The sequence below is a fragment of the Budorcas taxicolor genome, chromosome 2, assembly GCF_023091745.1.
Source record: "Budorcas taxicolor isolate Tak-1 chromosome 2, Takin1.1, whole genome shotgun sequence".
NCBI classification, from domain to species: Eukaryota; Metazoa; Chordata; class Mammalia; order Artiodactyla; family Bovidae; genus Budorcas; species Budorcas taxicolor.
The window spans coordinates 166,523,291-166,545,402 of record NC_068911.1 but is presented as its reverse complement, the minus strand read 5'-3'; the positions used below and the strand labels follow the sequence as shown (position 1 = coordinate 166,545,402).

Below are 22,112 nucleotides of genomic sequence, written 5' to 3'. Positions count from 1 at the left end.
TTTGTCGGTGCAAGCCCCTCGGCCCCACCGCGAAGCCCACCGGGCAGTCCTTCCCAGGGTCAGCAGACCACTAAACGTTTCTGCCTCGGTTGGAGCTGGCCCCCTAAGGGAACGGCTTCCACCCGAGACCCGGCAAGGTGAGTCGCGTGCTCACGATCCCTCTCCCCAAGTCCCGGCTTCGGGGGTTACGGCGGGGCGATTCCAGGTGCGAACCCGCTGGGGCCCCTCCCTTCCTCCGCCGGCCGGGGCGGCGCGCCCCGCGGGGCGGTACAAAAAGCGATCCCGCCCAGCTTCCCTCACTTGACTTTGAGTGTCCCGCGGCGGTCGCGGGGAGCGGGGAGGCGGAGGTGAGAGAGGCAGCGGGGCTCAGCCCACACCCCTCACCAGGTAGGGCCTCTCTCCTGCTCGGAGGGGGAGAGAGAGTTGTAGACAGAAGGAGCAGAGAGGAGGAGGGGCAGGCGGAGGGGCCGAGACAGGTGGCAGAGGGGGAAAGCAGAGAGGGGCAGAGGGGCACAGCGCGAGGGACACGTGAGCGCACAAAGTCAGGGCCCCCATCAAGGACCGAGGCTGGGCAGGGACCCAGGATTGAAGGAGACCTGGAGTTCGAGGCCTGGGTGTGGCCTTGGTGGGGCACCAAGAATGCCACCGTCCCCACCTCCTCTTCCCTGAGGGTCCCCTGGCAGGTCAGAGAGGGGCTCCACTTCTTGTCCAAGCTCCCTCCCCGCCCTGTAAACCAGGGCACATAGACTGTGGCTCCTCGCCCCTGTCCTGCCAGGGGACGCAGGAGTCAAGGGATCCCCGCAGACTCGCAGCCCCAGGAAGAAGGGGAGAGCGGTCACCGGGGGTGCCAGGGAATCGTTGCTGCCCGCCACTTCTAACACCTGACCTCTGTCCTCCCTGGGCCCAGGAGGCACCATGTGGCGCCGTCCACTGGGGCTGCTGCTGCTGCTGTTGCTGCTGCTGGCCGGCGAGTTGGGCGTGGGCGCCCGGCGGGGTCGTAGGCGCCGGGAGCTAGCACCGGCTCTGCACCAGCGTGGCATTCGGGACGCGGGGGGCCGGTACTGCCAGGAGCAGGACCTCTGCTGCCGTGGCCGCGCGGATGACTGCGCCCTGCCCTACCTGGGTGTGACCTGTTACTGTGACCTCTTCTGCAACCGCACCGTCTCCGACTGCTGCCCTGACTTCTGGGACTTCTGCCTTGGCGTGCCACCCCCCTTCCCCCCCATCCAAGGTGGGCACCAGACGGCGAGGGGTGGGTCACGTTGTCAAGCCCAAAACTCATCAAGGCTCAGGAGCAAGGCTGATGCATTGACGTTTCCAGGGGAGACTTCAGGGTAGCATCTGGAAAGAGACCCCGCCCCTCTCTCTTTACTTCTGCGAAGTACTCACTCTGGTCTAACTTGAATCTCTCCTGTAAGATTGAAAAAGCGCCTCGGTCAGTGGGATTTTCATTTGGCCCAGGAGAAGGGCAGCCACCTGCCCTTTCTCCCAGTCCTTCCTGTCTCTGTATTCTGGACTGAGAAGGTGCTGGCCCCACCTGCTGACTCACTCTCAGATTGATAAAGCACACAAGCATTGGTCAGCGTCATTCTAGCAGTTCCTCTGCTTCTGCTCAGGATTCCTTATCCCTGAGATGGCTGGTCACACCTGGGAGGTGGGTCAAATCTGTTCCTACCTTCAGCCCTTACCACCATCCACCCATCCCAATCCAAGAGGAGACTCATTTGACTTCCTTCCTTCAATTCCACAGGGCTGCAGGTGTGCCTGGGTTGTCATCCCGAAGTCCCGTGTTATCTCAAGGGAGTCATGTACCTTCTTTTGCCTTTGGCTTTCCTATATTCGTCCCACTCCCCATCTCCAAACCCCAGCTCATTTAACTGTCATAGGATCTAAGGAATGTTGTGGCTGGCATCCAAGTGAAGCAAGAGGGATTTGGGTTAGAGTCAGTGAAGAACTTCCAAGTAGCGGGAAGTTGATATGGAGACTCTCAGGAGATGTCTTAAGTTGTAGCTTGGCTTGGCTTTCAGTGAGGGCTGGTGTGTGTGTGTCTGGGAGGATTCAGGACACCAGACCTCTGAGGATCTGGCCATCTCAGCCCATCGTCCCTGGTCTTAGTTCCACTTCTCTTCCTGTCTTCCCTTCCACCAGGATGTATGCACAAGGGTCGCATCTATCCAGTCTTAGGAACCTACTGGGACAACTGTAACCGTTGGTGAGTATTTGGGACTTGGAGGGGGCTTGCCTGGTGGGCTTTGTGGCAACAGACTTGTTTCACATCCTATCCCTGTCACTCATTTGCTGGGGGCAAGGCCTCAGTTTCCTCATCTGTAACATGGGAATTTTTACCCGGACCATGTCAGCTTCTACACCAGCATTCCAACAGCAGTCCCCAGGAGTAGTTAACCCTGGATGCCTGGCTTCAGGTGCAGCTCCTCCTGTCTGGGGCCGGGCTACTTCCCCTCCTAGCCTTTCTCACTGTCACGGGAGAGTCCAAGAAGGGGGCGCCAGGAAGGAAACCTCTGACTGCAGCATCCGCTGACCTGGACCGGATGAGGGTCAGGGATGGCTGAACTGGCAGCCAGCCAGAGTGTAGTGGGGCCTTCCCTGGAATGTGGCCCCTCCTCCCTCCCCCACCCCTCCCCACACTTCCCAGCAAGAGGATGAAGGGGTTGGGGTATGCCACTACCCTAATCGAGGGCCCGAGATGTGAGGGGAGAAGCCTTGAGTGCTTTAATGAAAATAAGGGGGACCCTAAGACTTAGAGCAGGAGGCCCTGCACCCACTCCACCCCCTGCTCTGGGACTGAGAGGCCCTCTGGGGGGAGGAAACTTTTAGGAATGCGTGATGTGTAAGTGATTTCCATTGCCTCACTGGTGTGAGGGGTGCCTGGGTCACAGTGAGAGTGAGGATTTATGCATTTCAGCATGCGTCAGGGTGAGTGCACATGCACTCACATGTGCGCGCTTGGAGTGTGTGAGACCCGTGTGTGTGTTTCAAAAGATGGAGCATGCCTGCATGATTCTGCTGGCGCCGATAGGATGGACATGAAGGGGTTAACACTCTGTCCCTTCCCTCGGCCTGGCCACCCAGGTCCCCTCTGGAATGCTGGGACCTGCTGCCACCAGCCCTGCCTAGACCTGCTCTGACAGCCCTGGGGGCAAAGAGGGAGGCAGCAGGAGAGGCCTGACCAAGCCACTTCCCTGCCAGTCCTGCTCTGGCTGTGTTCCCTGCACTTGACACCTGAGGGAGGGTTTGGGGCAGTGTCTGGGGGCCTCTCAGACTCTGGGAGCCCTCCAGGGGTGTTTTGAGAGCCAGAGGGGGAGGGGGAAGACAAGAACCTTCCTGAACATGCCTGCAGCTCCTGGGGCTGGAGAGCCCAGCCATACTGGGTCTTGTCCCCTTGAGGCTCCTTAAAAGGCAACATTGGAGGCGGGAGCCTCGGGCAGGCTCAGAAGGACGAAGTTCAGCATCTTGTCATAGCAGAGTTATGAGCTTGGCAAAGCATTGTAAAATTCACAGGATTCAGCTGTTCAGTTGACACCTATTAGAGACCTACTATGTGCCCGGCGTGGTGCTGGGTCAAGGAGATGCAGCCAGTATGCGGCAGACAGTCCTTGCCTCTGCACGAGAGCCTAGGTGACACAAATCATAAACCTGTCATTACAACCTGTTCCAGGTGTGACGGGGGGACAGAGGTCAACAGGGGATCCTAGCTCTGAGTGGGCTGGGGGCGAGGGAAGTCCACTCGGGAAGGGACGTTTATGCAGATACCAGGGAGATGAGAGCGTGAGTGGCCCAGGCCCAGGAGGAGGGAACAAGGGAGGCGATGGCTGGTGGAAAGGCCAGGAGGTGGGGACAAGCTCATTGCAGCTGGAGATGTGAAATGGGGAGAGACGCCTGGGGAGGTGCAGGCCATGTCCCCGGAGTCTCATAAACTGTGCCTAGGACGTTGCATTTTGTTCCAAGTGTCGTGGGAAGCCACTTAGGGAGCACACACTGATGTGTGTTGCTCAAAGAGCTCATTGGCTTTAAGAGTGGGATGTGTGTACTGGGGGAAGGGGATTATAAAGTGTTAGAGAGCCTGGTAAGGAAGCCACTGCCGTGGTCCCGGGACCAGAGTAGGGTGATGGTGGTGGAGGGGTAAGAGGCAAGTGGGTTCCGAGTCTTTCATGATGCTGGGTCTGCTAATAGGGGAGGCATGTGGCAGAAAGCAATCTTCAACATGATGTGGGTGGTGGGGGCAGGGGTGAGTAATGGTGGGGTCACGGACCACACGGAGTTCTGGCTTGAACAGCCCAGTAGATAAGGTGTTGTTGTCTGAGTTGAGGATGTTGTTAGGGGGAGGAACAGGTTTGGGGGAGATAGTTTAGCCGTTTTGAGAGGCTATTCACATACCCAGAGGAGATGTCAGGAGGCCAGTTGGATCTGAATCTGAAACTCAAGGGGGCGGGGAGTCGGGGTTCCTGTACTGAGAACAATAATAGGAGATGACAATTTCTAAGCACATAACATGGGCCAGGCCTTGGGCTTTCCAAGCTTGCCTTTTAACCCCTGGAAATTGGCACTATTATTATCCTCATTTTACAGATGACATTGAGGGAGAGTTTTAAATAACTTACCTAAGGTCACACGGGCTTCCCTGGTGACTCAGTGGTAAAGAATCTGCCTGCCAATGCAGGAGCTGCAGGTTCGACCCCTGGGTCGGGAAGATTCCCCAGAGAAGGAAATGGCAAACCACTCCAGTATTCTTACCTGGAAATCCCATGGACAGAGGAGCCTGATGGACTACAGTCTGCTGCTGAGTCAGAGCAGTCATCTCTGACTCTGTGAGACCCTGTAGACTATAGCCCACCAGGCACCTCTGTCCATGGGATTCTCCAGGCAAGGGTACTGGAGCAGGTTGCCATGTCCTCCTCCAGGGGATCTTCCCAACCCAGGGATTGAACCCAGGTCTCCCACATTGCAGGGGGATATTTTTTTTACCACTGAGCCACCAGGGAAGCTCCGGGCTACAGTGTATGGGATCACAAAAGAGTCAGATACGATGCAGCAACTAAACAGCAAAGAACAGAAAGGCCACTAGTCAGCTACAATCAGAACCCTCGATTCGATTCGGAATCCATGGTCTTAATCATTTCACTATATTGCCCCGTTCATTCATTCATTCATTCAACAAATATTTATTAGGTCCCTACCATGTGTTAGATTTTGTTTGGGGGCACTGATGATATCAAATAATACCTGCCCTCAAAGACATTAGATCCTATGAGGAAATAGGTATAAACAATATAAATAACTAAAGCTATAATACGTCAGATAGTGATGACAGGCTGAGGAGAAAATAAAGCAGGAAAGCAGGGTAGGAAGGGTGGAGGATGCTGAGATAGGGTGTTCAGGGCAAGCTGCCCTGAGAAGGTGACATCTGAAGAAGTGAGAGGGAGCCATGAGGATGCTTCCTCCTAGGAAGGAGAGCTCAAAGGCCCAGAGGCAGGAGCACGACTCATGTCGACCGTCAGGGGACCAGCTGGTTGTGGCCTTAGGAACCAGGTCTTGGAGGAGGGGGCCAGAGAGAAGACAGATCGTGCGAGGCCTTGTTGGCATGGAAGGACTTTGGCTCTTATCCTGTCATGTGAAGCCAATGGTGAGTTTTGGGCCGGGGAATGGCATGATATGATTTGGGTTTAACAGGATCACTGTGTTAAAAATATACTGAAGGGGTGGGGCCCAGGGCCGAAAAGTGAGAACAGTGAGGAGGCTGCAGCCTAATCCAGGTGAAAGGTGATTGGACCACGGTGGCTGCAGGAAAGAATGAGATGCGGTTTGGATTCTGGATGTGTTTTTAAGGTAAAGTCAACAGATCTGCCAATGAATCAGGTCAGCACGTGAGCGAAAGAGTCAAGGGTGCCTCCCAGGCTTTCGGCCTGCGCTCCAGGAAGGATGGAGTGGCTGTTTTCGAGGACTGTGGCAGGTGCAGGCCTGGGAGTAGGAGAGGGGGGAGCAGGAGTTCGGTTTGAGATGTGAGGAGTGTAACCTATCAGACGCCCCGGAGGTGAGGCTGTGTAGCAGCCAAGATCCTGGAATCTGGAGTTCAGGGAGAGATCTGAGGAGCAGATGTACACTTGAGAATCATGAACTTGAAACTGACATTTAAAGCCACCGGGCTGCATGGGATCACCTGGGGGGTCCTCTCGTAGGTGCTGATGTGGAATTTCAGGCCCACATGTTCAGACCTCCAAGGCCTCCTCCCTTCCAAGGATGCCCAGCCTTACCTCACTTCTTCCTTCCCTCCTGTTTTTCCAGTACCTGCCATGAGAAAGAGCAGTGGGAGTGTGACCAGGAACCATGCCTGGTGGATGAAGACATGATCAAGGCCATCAACCAAGGCAACTACGGGTGAGAGCCCCGAAGCATGACCCCAGTGGGCACACGTGCACGCACATACACGTGTACTTTCTGCCCGAGAGGTGCGTCCTGCCAGGGGCGCCCACACTTGGACCTTATTCATGTGTACTCTCAGCCAGTAGGCGTCTCTCCCACCCACATGCGCATTCCTCCAGGACCCCCAGCCTTGGCAGGCCTGTGACCTCCACCCACTCTCTTTCAGCTGGCGGGCTGGGAACCACAGTGCCTTCTGGGGCATGACCCTGGATGAGGGCATTCGCTACCGCCTAGGCACTGTCCGCCCATCTTCCTCCGTCACCAATATGAATGAGATTCACGTAAGTGCACCCCTGCCTGCAATCCCGCCATCTCCCTTTGGCCTATGACCTCAGGGACCCTGGCACCGTGTGCCCTGTTTCTCCAAGGGCCCAGGCCCACTGATAGGCTGTGTGTTGTGGCCAAGTGACTCCCCTTCTCTGGGCCTTAAGTTTCTGCCTGTAACTTGATAGACTCACTGTAAGAACTAGTGCTCAGATTCAGAGTTTTGTGGTCCCGGCATCTCACCCTGCCTGGCTTCTCGAGCCTCCCCAGCTTGGGAAAAAATGTCATTGGTCCCAGTATGACGGGGTCAGGGCCCTAAAGGGCCAGGAGGTCACCTTGGTATTTTGGGAAGGAAGGGACAGGCACTCCCCCAGTTTTGGCCAGAGAGCAGCAATTCTCGGAAACAAATGCCATCTCAGCAGAACCTCAAGGGAGGAGGGGGTTTCTCCCTTCCCACCAGTGGGACCCTCTAGAGGGAGAAATGGGAACCAGAGCCAGGACAGTTCCAAGGGTGAGGAAGGGGCGCTTCAGCGGGACAGGGCTGGGCCATATGCCGGAGGCTCTGTCAATGGCGGGCAAGGAGGGGCTGGTGTTTGGCTGGTGTGGCCAGCCCTGCAGAGGGAGTTCAGCTCAAGGCTGGGGTGAGCAGACCCTGCCCCTGCCCTTACTCCCTGGGGCCTCTGGCTATTTTCTGCCTCCTGCTGTTTGCTTTGGCAGCCTGCCCAGTCACGGGACCTTACTGCTTCTTCCCTCCCCTGCCCTTTGGGGCCCGAATCCCAAGGTCCTGTTGGAAAGAAGGATGTAAGTGGATCAGAAGGTGCAGAGCAGGAAAGAAGCCGGAATGGAAAGTGGCCCAGTCACTTACCTGTTCCTGGCTTCAACTGCTTCACCTGTAAACAGGACTAGTCACTCCCCAGCTGACGCTAGGGAGGCACTAAATGGTGCCTGTGTCTCCCTCTGGGTCAAGGTGGAGGTTACTGGAATCTCTCAGATCAAATCTCTCAAATCTTGGTGGGTTCAAGATCAAATTGCTGAAGGTTCTGGACTCTTGGGAAACCTCCCATGCCTAGGGCCCCGGAGGGTCAGGCTGGGGCAGATGCAGGAGACAGACAAGAGTGGCCTTTACCTTGCAGACAGTGCTGGGTCCAGGGGAGGTGCTGCCCCGAACCTTCGAGGCCTCTGAGAAGTGGCCCAACCTGATCCACGACCCTCTAGACCAGGGCAATTGTGCAGGCTCCTGGGCCTTCTCCACAGCAGGTAGGTTCAAGGGCAGGGGCTTGCCAGGCGGGAAAGGGGGGCCAAGGCCTGACCCCCTGACAGCCCCTCTACCTCCCTTCCCAGCTGTGGCATCCGATCGAGTCTCAATCCATTCTCTGGGGCACATGTCACCTGTCCTGTCGCCCCAGAACCTGCTGTCTTGTGACACGCACAACCAGCAGGGTTGCCGTGGTGGGCGACTGGATGGTGCCTGGTGGTTCCTGCGCCGACGAGGGTGAGCAGCAGGGGGCACGGACAGGGAAGAGGGCATAAGCAGGGGTCTCAGGAAGCGAAAGCCTGCAGGAAGGGCCTGGGCCAGGCTGCCCCATGCTCATTCTGTCCCCGCTCCCTCCCGCTGCCCCTGCAGGGTTGTGTCTGACCACTGCTACCCGTTCTCCGGCCATGGGCGGGACGAGGCTGTCCCCGCACCCCCCTGCATGATGCACAGTCGGGCCATGGGTCGGGGCAAACGCCAGGCCACTGCACGCTGCCCCAGTAGCTATGTCCATGCCAATGACATCTACCAGGTCACTCCTGCCTACCGCCTCGGCTCCAACGTAAGTCTGCACTTGAGTGAAGGGCAAAGGCAGGAGAGAGCTGGAAGCCTGACCAAAGGCTGGAGCCTCACACCTGATGCATCCTCTCCTCCTCACCCCCTCACCCTCCAGGAGAAAGAGATCATGAAGGAGCTGATGGAGAATGGCCCTGTCCAAGGTAAATGCCCCTCATCCTGCCCCGTGATATCAGAAGCTTGTGCCTGCTTGAGACTGGGCACCATGGCACAGGTGGTCCTTACAGCCCTGAGCAGCAAGTCCACTGGGGCCAGGATTGGGGGACTGTGTCCCCTCCTCAGGGGTGGCACCTGGAGGGGCCACTTAGAGCCTTGGTACCAGAGGCTCTGGGACCTGGGCATGTATCTCCAGGTTTAGGCATCAGTGCCTGTGCTGATGCGCTGAGCCACTTCCTCTGACCTCTGCCCACAGCCCTCATGGAGGTGCATGAGGACTTCTTCCTATACCAGAGCGGTATCTACAGCCACACACCAGTGAACCTCGGGAGGCCGGAGCGATACCGCCGGCATGGGACCCATTCGGTTAAGATCACAGGGTAAGCAGCTTGGTGGGCAAGGGGGCTGGGGGCAGCTAGGGGCTCTAAACCTCCCTTGAATCCTTGCCACCTCTCTGCAAAGCTCCATTTCAAAGAGGAGGAAACTGAGACTCAGAAAGAGGAAGTACTTGCCTCAGGGCACACCAAGAATTAGAGGCCTTTCAAAGTGTTCTAGAACAGTTCCTTACACACCAGGAGAAATCACTCCAAATCAAATACAGACAAGGATCCGAGGGTTGCTCCAGCTCTCTGCAGCTCAGCGCCTGTCCCAGCTTTGCCTGACTCACTGACTCATACCTCCAGCCCTCAGTTTCCCCCACTGATGTAACAGGAGATGCCAGAGTCATTGATTTCAATAGTCTAACCGATAAAATATACTTTGTACCCACCTCCACCCCCCCAACCAGCCAGGTAAGGATGGAGGACAGGCAGATGTGTGCCCCCTCCCCGATGTGGTTTCTGGAAGGTGTAGGCTTTTCTGCTCCCCCTTGCAGATGTCCCTTTGTGCCCCGTGGGAGACTTAGAGATGTGGAGACTGAGGGAGGTGCAGAGAGGGACAGTGGTGTGCCATCCTAAGTTGCTTCAGTCTTTTCCGACTCTTTGTGACCCTCTGGACGGTAGCCCACCAGGTTCCTCTGTCCCTGAGATTCTCCAGGCAAGAATACTGGAGTGGGTAGCCATCCCCTTCTCCCGGGGGTCTTCCCCACCCAGGGATTCTTTCCAATCGCACCACCTGGGGAGCCTGGTGGGACTTGCGCAAAGAGGGACAGAGAACTGTCCAAGTCCTGCTGCTGCTGCTAAGTCGCTACAGTCGTGTCCGACTCTGTGCGACTCCATAGACGGCAGCCCACCAGGCTCCCCCGTCCCTGGGATTCTCCAGGCAAGAACACTGGAGTGGGTTGCCATTTCCTTCTCCAATGCATGAAAGTGAAAAGTCAAAGTGAAGTAGTTCAGTCGTGTCCGACTCCGACTCTTTGGGATCCCATGGACTGCAGCCTTCCAGGCTCCTCCAGCCATGGGATTTTCCAGGCAAGGGTACTGGAGTGGGGTGCCATTGCCTTGTCCGGCCCAAGTCCTGAGGGGACACCAAGTCACCAAAGGCAGCAGGGGCCTAGCTAGGGAAGGCCGCAGGGGGTGGGAGCCCCTGAAAGTAGGTGAATCAGCGCCCTTGTGGCTCTGCCCGGCAGGTGGGGTGAGGAGACGCTGCCTGACGGGAGGACCGTCAAGTACTGGGTGAGTCCCTGCACCGCGTGCCCTGCGGCCGCTGTCACCTTCCCCTGGCCCTCCTGCCCTTCTCCCTCACCGTGATTGCCCTCCTCATGGCCCGCCTCTGTTCCCAGACGGCGGCCAACTCGTGGGGCCCGGCCTGGGGCGAGAGAGGCCACTTTCGCATCGTGCGCGGCGCCAACGAGTGCGACATCGAGAGCTTCGTGCTGGGTGTCTGGGGCCGCGTGGGAATGGAGGACATGGGACACCACTGAGGCCATGGGCACCACACCGGGAAGAGCCCCGCTCGTGGGGCGGCAGCCCCCCGCCCCGCCTGCCCATCCGCCCGACGGGACTCCAGGCGCCAGAGGTCTAATCCCTGCGCGGTTCCGCTGACGCAGCGCCCGGCCTGGGAGCCACGGGCTGGCCGGAGCCCCCAGACCTCCCAGCGGGGCCAGGCAGGGGCTGGCCGGGGAGGAGCGAGACCCCTACGCAAGATCACTGAAGCCAGGACACCCCCCCCCCCCCCCAGTCTCCAGCCCATGACCTCACCCCACCCTTGTACTTTTATTCTTCAAAGATATTTATTTTTCTTTTCACTGTTTTAAAATAAAAAATACAAAGTGTTGATAACTATGGTATCTTGAAATTTCTGGGTGTGGAAATCCAGGCCAGAGTTGGAGTGGCATATGGGGGGACTGCAGAAAGGACTGCCTGAGGCTTTGCTGGTTGGCAGGGGTGGGGGTCGGGGACCAGAAATCTTAGCCTCCATTCAGCCCGAATTTCAGTGACCTTGGACACTGATCCACTGGGGTGGGACATGGATGGCGCGGCCTTTGGCCCCCAGAGAGATGTGGGCCCGTGGGAATCACCTCTCAGACGCTGAGTCAGCGCTGCCTGGGGTGGGGGGCAGTCCAACCCACCAATCAGCAGAGCTGGCGCCAGTGCCCAGCAGGCAAGGGGGGCATAGCCCCATAGAAGCTGGAGCCTCTGTCTCTGCAGATCAGCTTCTCCAAGCCACCCAGGCGAAGGGATGCCCCCCCACCGCCCCATCTCTACCCCTAGGCCAGATTGGGCCTGCCTCTGTGAGCCCTCCTCTATCCCATGTCCCCAGGCTATTAGTGCCAGCGGAATGAAGTCCAGACCTCACTTGCATTCAAGGCCATCAGGACCTCACCAGCTCCTTCACCCATTGCCCAGGCGACCCAAGAGTCCTCCCTGCTTCCTAATGTCAGCACACACGCAGACCACTGGGCATTTGCACATGCTGTTTTCTCTCAGTCCGGATGCCCTTCCATGCCACCTACCCCCGTCGCACTGCTGTTCCCAACCCAGCTCCAAGGCATCTTCACTCAGACAGTATCGGGGGAGAGCAAGGAATGTGCCAGGTGCTGTGCAAGGGAGCCATGGTTCCCCAAACCACCCCAACCCCTCTTAACATGGCTTAGACACCCCCTCCCTGAACTCAACTGCATCCTGCCCTTTCACTGGTATTTCACTATCTTCCTTATGCTGGAAGTTGCTTGAGAAACAGAGACTGGGTGTGGTTCACTAATGAGTCCTGGTACCCATACCTGTACCCTGGATAAGGTGGCGTTGCAGTTTGTGGGATGGTTGAATAACCCGACCCATTCTTTCCTTTCCATTCCCTTCCCAAGCCTCTAGGCACAGAAGTCAGTATGGAGCCCTGTCTTTCCAGAGGCTCAGGGAGGCTGTGCCTGGGGATAGTCCTCCCCTGGCAACAGTCCTCCTTGCCCCCCAGCTAGAGTCACTGGAGGAGGCAGTAGGGAGGTGTATCCCCTGGAGGGCAGCCCCTCAGAGCCAGCCACGTCCCCCAGGCCGCCTGGGCATCACCTGAAAGGAATGCGGGGCGACCGATAAGCGGCTGCCTTTGTTTCATTTCCTGTTTGCTAGGACGTCCCGAGCCTGGCTCCCCTGGCCGGCCTGCTTGTCCCCAAGGAGCCAAGGCCAGCCAGAGCCCTGGGGACAACGATGGGAAGGGAGTCCTGAGCAGGGCTGCCCGATTACTACCCCCTCTGCGGCCGCCAGACACGCCTCACAACTCCCACCCCACTGGAAAAACCCCGGTCCAGGGGCGCGGCTGGAATTTTTCTACAAGGACCTTTGGCGGAAGCAGTGGGGGTTGGGAAAGGGAGGGAAGCAGGGGCGCGGCTGAGTCTCCAGGCTCTAGCTCTGTCTGCCGGCTGGGAGGCCTGACCCTGTGAGCCCAAGTAGGGTCAGCCCAGCCCTTCCCTAGCCTCATGGACCAAGGAGCCCCAGGCCTGCGAGCCTCCCCCAACCCCCCAAGAGTGCAAATGGGGCTGGGCAGCACTTAGCGGGTCTCTTAGTGACCTCCACCAGCCACCTCTGGTTCTCTGATATTGGCAATGGACTTGTAGGTGCTGTGTTTTAAATCCTCTCCACTGGCAGCTCTCAGGACTCAGACACTGGGTTTGTGTTTATTTTATATTTTTATTTATTTTTTTAATTTGAGTGCACCACAATGCATGTGGGATCTTAGTTCCCTGACCAGGGATAGCACCTGCAGCGCCTACATTGGAAGTGTGGGGTCTTAACCACTGGACCGCCCGGGAAGTCCATGGACATGTGGTTGTAAAGAGAGAGGAAAACCAAGGACTTCCAACCAGATTACTGCCCTTGAGTCTGTCCATAAAGAAATCCTGGCAGCCCAGCACCCTGCTCTGTGTCCTGAGGCTAGTCCCTTACCCTCTCGGGGCCACGGGCATGAGTCCTTAGACAAACCTGGGTTTGAACCCCTGCTCTGCTTGTTCTGCCCTGGCTATGTAATCCTGACCTTTCAGAGGCTCTGTTTTTCTATCTTTTGTTGTTGTTGTCTGTCACTCAGTTGTGTCCGACTCTTTGTGACCCCATGGACTGCAGCATGCCAGGCTTCCCTGTCCTTCACTATCTCCCGGTGTTTGCTCAAACTCATGTCCATTGAGTCGATGATGCCATCCAACTAGCTCATCCTCTGGTGCCCCTTTCTCCTCCTGCCTTCAGTCTTTCCCAGTATCAGGGTCTTTCCAATGAGATGGCTCTTCACATCAGGTGGCCAAAGTGTTGGAGCTTTAGTATCAGTCCTCCCAAGGAATATTCAGGGTTGATTTCCTTTAGGATTGATTGATTTGATCTCGTTGCTGTCCAGGGGACTCTTCTCCAGCACCACAGTTCAAAAGCATCAATTCTTCAGTGCTCAGCCTTCTTTATGGTCCAACTCTCATTACCATACATGACTATTGGAAAAACCATAGCTTTGACTATATGGAACTATAGCTTTTTACTGCTTTTTAATGTGCTGTCTTGGTTTCTATCTTTAATGGGGATAATAGTACTCACCTCCTGGAGTTGCTGGGAGGATTAAAAGAGACAAAACATGCTAAACATTTAGCAGCATACTTGGAAAGTATTAAATGGTAACAGCGCTAATCTTTTAAAGGGGGTAATGTAAAAGCTTTTTGTAATGAGCTAAACTTATTTTAATGCTTAACCGTAGCCTCTGACAGCATGTTGTTCTGATTGTTTTGCATATATTATCTCATTTAATGGTCAGGAAAGCCTGGCAGGCTACAGTCCATGGGGTTGCAAAGAGTCGGACACAACTTAGTGACTGAACAACATCTCATTTAATACTAAAAATAAACTTCTACTTCCTTTTTATGCAGATAGTTGAGGCAGGATTAAACTCAGGCTGCCTAAATTCTATTACTAATCAGCTCTGTACTAATAGTGGTTGTTTGGTAGTGTTAATCCAATTTCCCTAAGTCCTTTCCCTGCATGACAAACTCATAGTCATCCTTCAAAACCCAGCTCAAACATCCTTCCTCTGGAAAGCCTTTTGTAGTATCCACCTTCTAGACCTCCAGAGACTCTAGCGTCCATCCCTGGTGCGTGTGTGTCTCAGTTGCTCAGTCGTGCTTGACTCTTCACGACCCCAGGGGCCGTAGCCCGTCAAGCTCCTTTGTCCGTGGGATTTTCTGGGCAGGAATACTAGAGTGTATTGCTATGTCCTTCTCCAGGGGATCTTCCTGACCCAGGGATGGAACCCATGTCACCTTGTCTCTGCATTGGCAGGTGGATTCTTCACCACTGATCCACCTGGAAAGCCCAAATTCCTAGTACAGAGGGGCAACATTTCCTCCCATAAATCATTGCGGCAGGAGTTTTTTTTTTTCCTTAGTCCCATCTTTCCTATGCACCAATGTTCCTCTTGGGAATTCATTCTGGTCTCCTGTGGTGCTCCGCGGGGTCCCCAGGCACCTGACTTTCATTTTCTGTGTGCTGCTGACTTACATCCCTTCACTAGTGCTGATGCCTCACATCTTCCTGGTATCTTGCCAAATCCCATCCTTGCCTGGTGCCCATTAAGGGAAAGGAATCCATGCCCCCTGAGCCTGCAGTGCACCAGGCCTTGGGCTGAGCACTGCATACACTTCAGCTCATTTGATCCTACACACAACCCTGTGAGAAAGATATCTTTAGAAACCAAAGCCAACCAGTGAGGCAACTCTGGGAATCTAAGGGAGGAGTGAACTTCCAGAGTGTGAGCAGGGCTCGTGGGCCCAAGCACAGCCAGAGCTAGGAATGCAAACCTGGCCGGGACTCACATTCTGTCTCCCTCTCTAGACTAACTCTGCTATTAGGAAGGACATTTGACCAATGACAACTCTTGAGCTTTTCACATTTTCACAGCTGTCTTCTCAGTTCTAACTCAGAACGGAACAGGGAAGGCTTCTGATTGGCCCAACTCTAATCTATAGCCAAAGGACAGGATCACAGATGCCACGACCCCCCTGAATGAATGAGTGTTTGGAGGCGGAAACCCTAAAGAAGGGGAAGACTGCTGTTCCAGGGGAAAGAAGAGAAGCTTACCAGATGACCAAAGCAGTCCACAGCAGCCAGGGGTTACTGTCACCGTCGCTGGACAGATAAGGAGATAGAGGCTCAGGGGAACGTGGGATTGGTCAGCTCACTTAGCGGTTTAGTGGTGCCGCTGGATACAACCCACATTGCCTACCACTCGATTTATAGATCAACCCAAAGAGATGACTGTGTAGGTCAAAGAGTGAGAGATTCCTTCCCCAGCTTCTCCCTGAGGACTCATTCCCGAGCCCTGGGAGATAACGTGTCTAGAATTCCATCCATTTCATGAAAATTCTGTGGCTCTGACATTAATACCCAGGGTAGTTTTCCCAAAGGAAAGCAAGACTGAGTCTGAGCAGGCCTTCCAGGAGAGCACCCTGCTTTCTGACCCCGGGGGAAGAGCGTGGTCCCCATCATGGGATGTGATGAGACGGTTGAACGGGAGCTGTTTGCTGGGAGACCAGAGGTGTGAGTGAATGAATGGATGCACACAGGCAGGGCCCAGGGGCATGGTCAAGTTGACAGCAGGGCCCCCTGCTGACTGAATCCGCACCCGCCTCAACCTGGAGAAGTGAAGAGCGTTGATCTGGGTGACTCTCAGAACCGAGCAGTTGCCCACCTGCATGTTTCACAGACATTCCCCGGGTGAGTCCTCATAACTTTGTGAAGTTTGGAGACCAGCCTGAGGAGACAAACAGATGGGGGCAGAACAGGGAATCATCTCAGTCTGTTGGAATCCAGGGCCCCCTCACTCTGTGCCTCTCACCCAGATGATGAGCCAGCCCGGTCAGGATAAGGCTTTGAGGTTCCCCTCATCTGGGGCTCTGTCCTCCACTCAGGTTCCCTTTCCTAGCCTCAACACACACAACTTCCCTTGGAAAGCTTCTAATTCAGAGCCCAACAGACCTAGGCTCAAAGCCCAGCTCCACTGTACTCCTCAAAGCTCGCTTTCCACTGTGAACCTTGGTTTCCTAGTCTGTAAAATGGGAACAGTGATCTCTACTGTCTCTGTGTGGGAGCTGGCCAAGATTGAATGTTTTCCTGAAAATGAGGAAATGAGGGAAACAAGTTGGGCCCACTGAGAGCCAGACTGGAGAAATTGGTACCTAATGAATCAGAGCAGAGATGTACAAAGTCACCATAAAGGGACAGGCTGGCTCTGGGTCCTGCGAAATTTGACAGTCACTTGTGGCTCAGACGGTAAAGTGTCTGTCTACAATGTGGGAGACCCGGGTTAGATCCCTGGGTCTGGAAGATCCCCTGGAGAAGGAAATGGCAATCCACTCCAGTACTATTGCCTGGAAAATCCCATGGACAGAGGAGCCTGGTAGGTTACAGTCCATGGGGTCGCAAAGAGTCAGACATGACTGTGCGACTTCACTCAAAGTAGAAAAGCATCCTCAGACAAAGGTAAGTCCCTGTGATTCTGAGATGCTGAGACTGTCCAGGAAGAGGCCACTCTGGCCATCAGACCAGTGGCCAAGCTGAGCCTGTGTTAAGATGGATAAAGGAGGGTGTTATTGATGGGTTTTGAGGAGTTCCTTCCCCAGAGACAGGGTGGTACTTTGGAGATTTGGATGTAGGGGTGGTCTTAGAAGAGGGCCAGTAACCCAGGGTCTCAGCCTCAAATGCCTTTGGGTCTAAGCAGTTACGCGAGTGAGCTAGGAGTGTCAGAACAGGGAGTCATGGGGCCTGTGTCCAGCATGTATTAAGAGTTCATGCTTGCCTAAAGGCATTCAGAATCAATGACTTTTAAACACATGATGCCAGCCTGCATTGCTCAGGGTCCCAACAGGAAACAGATGGCGTGCTCTAATTAAGAGAACTTGGGCAGAGTTTATTTTCAAAAGGACTCATGACAAAGTAGGGTGTGAGGGAGTCATGAGAGAAATTGCAGGGCTCTGAGGCTAGCGATAGCATAGCTTTCATTCCCTTAGGTCAGCAGGGTCGAAGGGAAGAAGTGACCAGTTCTGATACAGAGAGTTATGTAGAGCAGAGGTGACCTCACAGTGAGGAGGCAGGGGAACAAACGTCAGCCTCACTTTCTGCTCCCTTCTCTCCTGCTGGCTTCTCATTCACTAAACCCCACAGGAACCGTGGCTGTGGACTTTCACATGGACAAGCAATGCACTTCTGTCTTATTTAAACCACTGTTTTTAGGGTCGTTTGTAGCAGCAGTCTAGCCCTAACCAACACACACATAAAAGGAAACATCTGCCAAGAAGATCTAATAATCATGAACTTACGTGGATCATAAACTTATATTTGTTTTGGTGAAACATATAAAGCAAATCTGGCAGAACCACAAGGAGAAAGCCAGGAACCTATAAACAAATTGGGAAATTTTCTGTTTCAAAGTGGGAAATTCTAATTAAACTTTCTTAAAACCAGAAGAGCAAATAGCAAAACGTTAGGAAGGATACAGAAATTAGGACAATGTAATTAAGAACTTCATCTGCTGGATAAACATAAACTTTACTCCTCCTTACACAAAGAATACCCATTGTTTTCAAGCTCACATGGAACATTTTTAAAAATACCACATTTGTGGCCATAAAGGAAGTCTAAAATTTCTTTTCAAGAATTGATATCAGTCACGTTCTGTAGCCCCAATATGATAAAACTAGAAACCAACAATAAAAAGTTGGCCAAGGAAATATAATATATTTGTTAACTTAAAAGCATATTTTAAATAATAATCTCTATATGCAATGAGAACATTATAATGAAAATTATAAGATATTTAAAACTGAGTAACAATAAGTAAAGTGAAACTTTGAAGGAAAATTATAGCTTCAAATTCATTTATTAAAAACAGAAAAGATTGGCAACAAGTGAATTAAAAATCCAACTCAAGATTTTAGGAGAGACCATCAGAAAACTCAAAAAGAATGGAAAAAAGGGTGTCATAAAGCAAGAATTAATAATATGGAAAACAACAAAAAGTTGAACTATTTCTTTAAAAGCCTTAATAAAATAAATTATTAGCACAAAATACACAGTATTGGGAATGAAAAGAAGGCTAGACCAGAGATGCAATGAAGGTTTAAAAAAAAAATCACTAAAAAACACCATGAGGACCTAGTGTTCTGGCACGATAACAGATCAAGATAATATGAAAAATCCAGGAAGTAAACTCAAAAGGATGAAGTAGATTACAAAAAATGGGGAGCAAAAAGCCCAAAAAAGATTAAATGTGGGAAACTCAAACAAGCAGGGACTTGATAAAAATGATTTTATTTTTGATTAATCAAAAATAATTTTAGCTGATTTGAGGGATAAAATAAACAAGATAGGCTAAAAACTAGAAAACAATCAAATCATAGACAGGGAGCTATGATCAGAGTTCTAAAGCATTCTAAGGTCCTTTGGCTTAGTCGCCCAGTCGTGTCCGACTCTTTGCAACCCGATGAACTATAGTCCACCAGGCTCCTCTGTCCATGGGGATTCTCCAGGAGAGAATGCTGGAGTGGGTTGCCATGCCCTCCTTCAGAGGATCTTTCCAACCCAGGGATCAAACCCAGGTCTCCCACATTGCAGGCAGATTTTTTACCATCTGAGCCACCAGGGAAGCCCATGAATACTGGAGTGGGTAGCCTATCCCTTCTCCAGGGGATCTTCCCAATCCAGGAATCAAACTAGGGTCTCCTGCACTGCAGGTGGATTCTTTACCAGCTGAGCTACCAAGGAAGCCCTGAGTGTTCTAAAAGAATTGATTAACTGTAGACTTAGTTAACTGAGGTATGCATGTTTAAAATTTAAGGATGACTAGTGAAAGCCCAGAAATAGAACATATTCTAACCAGTAGAGAGGAAACAAAGGAAAGACAGACAGTCCAATCAGTCCACCTCCAGGCAGGAAATGACAAACAGGAGAAGCAAAGTGTGTCAGTTTCTAAGATGACCCCAGTGATTGCTGCCTCCTGGGACCCTTGTGTAATTCTCTCCCATAATGTGTGGGTTGGAGTTAATGACTAGTTTCTGTTCAGTAGAATGTGGTGAAAGTGATGGTATGTCACTTCTAAGTAGGGCTGGCTTTCTGTGAATACAGCCTGTACTCTCACATAGGGTAATCTTCTCAGAAGAGCTCCATGCTTGGTTTAATGATCTGACTCGCTGACTTGAAATTCCTAACAATTTTTGAAATAAGGGGCTCCACAAATTACATAGCCAGTTTTTCTTCCAAGGTCAGATTATAAATATGGTTGCCACATAAAATTCAGGAATCCGGTCAAATCTGAATTTTGAATAAGCATGAATGATTATTTTTAGTATAAGTACATCCCATGCAAATATTGAAATTATTATCTGAAATTTACATTTAACTGAGTACTTTGTATTTTTATAGGTGGTTTCCCTGGTGGCTCAGGTGGTAAAGAGTCTGCCTGCAATGTGGGAGACGCTGGTTTGATCCCTGGCTTGGGAAGATCCCCTGGAGAAGGAAATGGCAACCTGTTCCAGTATTGTTGCCTGGAAAATCCTATGGATGGAGGAGCCTGGTGGGCTACAGTCTGTGGGGTTGCAAAATTGGACGTAACTGAGCGGCTGAGTGGCTAACGCTGTATTTTTATTGGGCAAATTGTTTCAGCCATCGTAGTTGGGATTTGTTATTTGCAGCTAAATGCATTCCTAACAGGCACATTGGGTGACTGCTAAGCCAAAAGAAGCTGGTGTCGCTTTAGAAGTATCAGATGAAATGCACTTTAAGTCAAAAGGCATGATTTTTGAGGATGAGAGAATCATTATATAATGGTTAACAAAGAAATTGTTATCAGGGAGATATAATTCTGAACTTGTTTGAACCTAATAGCATAGTCCTCATATTATATTTTTCCTATAAAAGGAGAAGGAGAAGAGGGCAACAGAGAATGAGATGGTTGGATGGCATCACTGATTCAATGGACATGAACTTGCACAGACTCTGAGAGATGGTGAGGGACAGGAAGGCCTGGCATGCTGCGGTACATGGGATCACAAAGGGCTGGACACGACTTGGCAACTGAACAACAATAGCAGCATAAAAGGACAGATAGTAAAAACTTCTAGACTTTGCAGGTAATATAGTCTCTATCTCAACCTCTCATCTTTGCCATTGTAATGATAATGCAATCATAGGTAACACACAAGAAAAAGAACACGGCCATGTTCCAATTAAACTTCATTTACAAAAACAAAGAGTGGGCCAAATTTGGTCCATTTACCATAGTTTGATGACTCCTGACATAAAGCAAAAGTTGAGACAGTTTTGAAGATGAATGGATTCAGAATTCATCCCAAGGACTAAATCGAACAGCCATAAGATTAATAGATATGCAGAAAATTTGAATAACATAATTAAGAAGCCTGTTCAAACAATCAGAAAACTGACATTCTTCTCATACAATGAGGGAAATTTTATAACAATTGATTACACACTAGGTCATGAAGCAAGTCTGCCCATAGAGTGAAGAACTGATATTGTATAGGTCATCTTCTATGATTACAATAAAATGAAATGAGAAAACCATTACAAAAAGATAACACTAAGCTTGAAAAGAAAGATCTTACTGCCAAATACTTAACAGGACAAAGAAAAAATACAAAATTAGGAATTGGCTGACAATGAAAGCACTACATTTTTTAAATTTAATAATTTAAATCAATTAATTTGTCTTCATTTTGAACTGTTCTGGGTCTTCACTGCTGTGTGGGCTTTCCTCTAGCTGTGGTGAGTAGGGGGTCTAGTTGCAGTGGGAAGGCTTCTCACTGTGGTGGCTTCTCTTGTTGCAGAGCGCAGGAGCTTGGGCACGTGAACCCAGTACTTGTGGCTCCTGGGCTCTAGAGCACAGGCTCAATAGTTGTGGGGCGCGAACTTAGTTGCTCGGCGGCACGTGGGATCCTCCCTGACCAGGAATCGAACCTGTGTCTCCAGCATTGGCAGGCGGATTCTTTACCACTGAGCCACCAGGAAAGCCCCAAAGCATTACATTTTGAAATCTGAATACAACTAAAGCAATGACTTCCCTGGTGGCTCAGACGCTAAAGGGTCTGCCTACAATGCGGGAGACCTGGGTTCGATTCCTGGGTTGGGAAGATCTCTTGGAGAAGGAAATGGCAACGCACTCCAGTATTCTTGCCTGGAAAATCCCATGGACGGAGGAACCTGGTAGGCTACAGTCCATGGGGTCGTAAAGAGTGGGACACGACTGAGCGACTTTTACTTTCCTTTACTAAAGCAATCCTGAGGGGCATGCATATTCTTAAATAAATTAATTAAGGAGTTCACATTAATAAAGATTTCATATTAATGAGTTGAGCATCCAACTTAGGAAATCAGAAAGAAAAAAAACATGATAACACCCTTCTCAAATAGCAGAACACAGTAAAGATGAGAGAAAAATCAATGTCAAGAACAGAAAGAAACTACAGACTAGTTTAAAAAGTGTCTTATAAAATAGATACATTTCTGGCAAGGCTGATTAAAGGAGGCCCAGGAGTTGGTGATGGACAGAGAGGGTTGCAAAGAGTCAGACACGACTGAGCGACTGAACTGAACTGAAATAAATAACGAACAGAGGGAATTAACTATAGAAAGGTTTTTTAAAATCATAATAAACAACTTTTTGCAAATAAATTTAAAATGTAGATGTAATAGATGTGTCTTTAAAATATACCTTCAAAACTGATTTAAGAAATGGAAATGAGGAATAAATGATAACATTAAAGAAATGGTTGTTCAGATTGTTTTTTTTCTCTTTTAAATCATGTGTGTTTATCATATCCTTTCCATTCTTAATCCTTTTAAAACATAAATCAGCCTAAGAGGTTTGACTATTTTATTGATATTTTCAAAAAACCAACGTTGGGTTTTGTTAATCCTCTCAATTGTGTCTTTTTTTCCTATTTTAGTAAGTTTTGGTCTTATATTCATTATTTCCTTTGTTCTACTTTCACTGGGTTTATTCTATTGTTTGTTTTTTT

The 22,112-nt window shown here is 51.4% G+C and overlaps 1 protein-coding gene across 2 annotated transcripts; it reads left to right on the top strand.

The window, feature by feature from the left end:
* Window positions 1-296: 296 nt before the first annotated feature.
* Window positions 297-10,887, top strand: TINAGL1 (tubulointerstitial nephritis antigen like 1). 2 transcript variants are annotated; one of them, XM_052659850.1, is made up of 12 exons: window positions 297-387; window positions 908-1,231; window positions 2,149-2,212; window positions 6,301-6,393; window positions 6,605-6,719; window positions 7,836-7,959; window positions 8,044-8,194; window positions 8,327-8,516; window positions 8,628-8,673; window positions 8,943-9,066; window positions 10,254-10,299; window positions 10,407-10,887. In XM_052659850.1, the coding sequence occupies exons 2-12, from the start codon at window positions 916-918 to the stop codon at window positions 10,545-10,547; spliced, it is 1,410 nt and encodes a 469-aa protein (XP_052515810.1). In that variant the 5' UTR covers window positions 297-387; window positions 908-915; the 3' UTR covers window positions 10,548-10,887. The 2 variants fall into 2 exon arrangements, with proteins under 2 accessions (XP_052515810.1, XP_052515813.1); XM_052659853.1 differs by having other exon boundaries at window positions 332-347.
* Window positions 10,888-22,112: the final 11,225 nt, after the last annotated feature.

Coding starts and splice junctions, on each gene's coding strand:
- TINAGL1 (XM_052659850.1), top strand. CDS start 916: ATGTGGCGCCGTCCACTGGGGCTGCTGCTGCTGCTGTTGCTGCTGCTG. Junction 2,213..6,300: donor TGGGACAACTGTAACCGTTG/GTGAGTATTTGG, acceptor CTGTTTTTCCAG/TACCTGCCATGAGAAAGAGC. Junction 6,394..6,604: donor ATCAACCAAGGCAACTACGG/GTGAGAGCCCCG, acceptor ACTCTCTTTCAG/CTGGCGGGCTGGGAACCACA.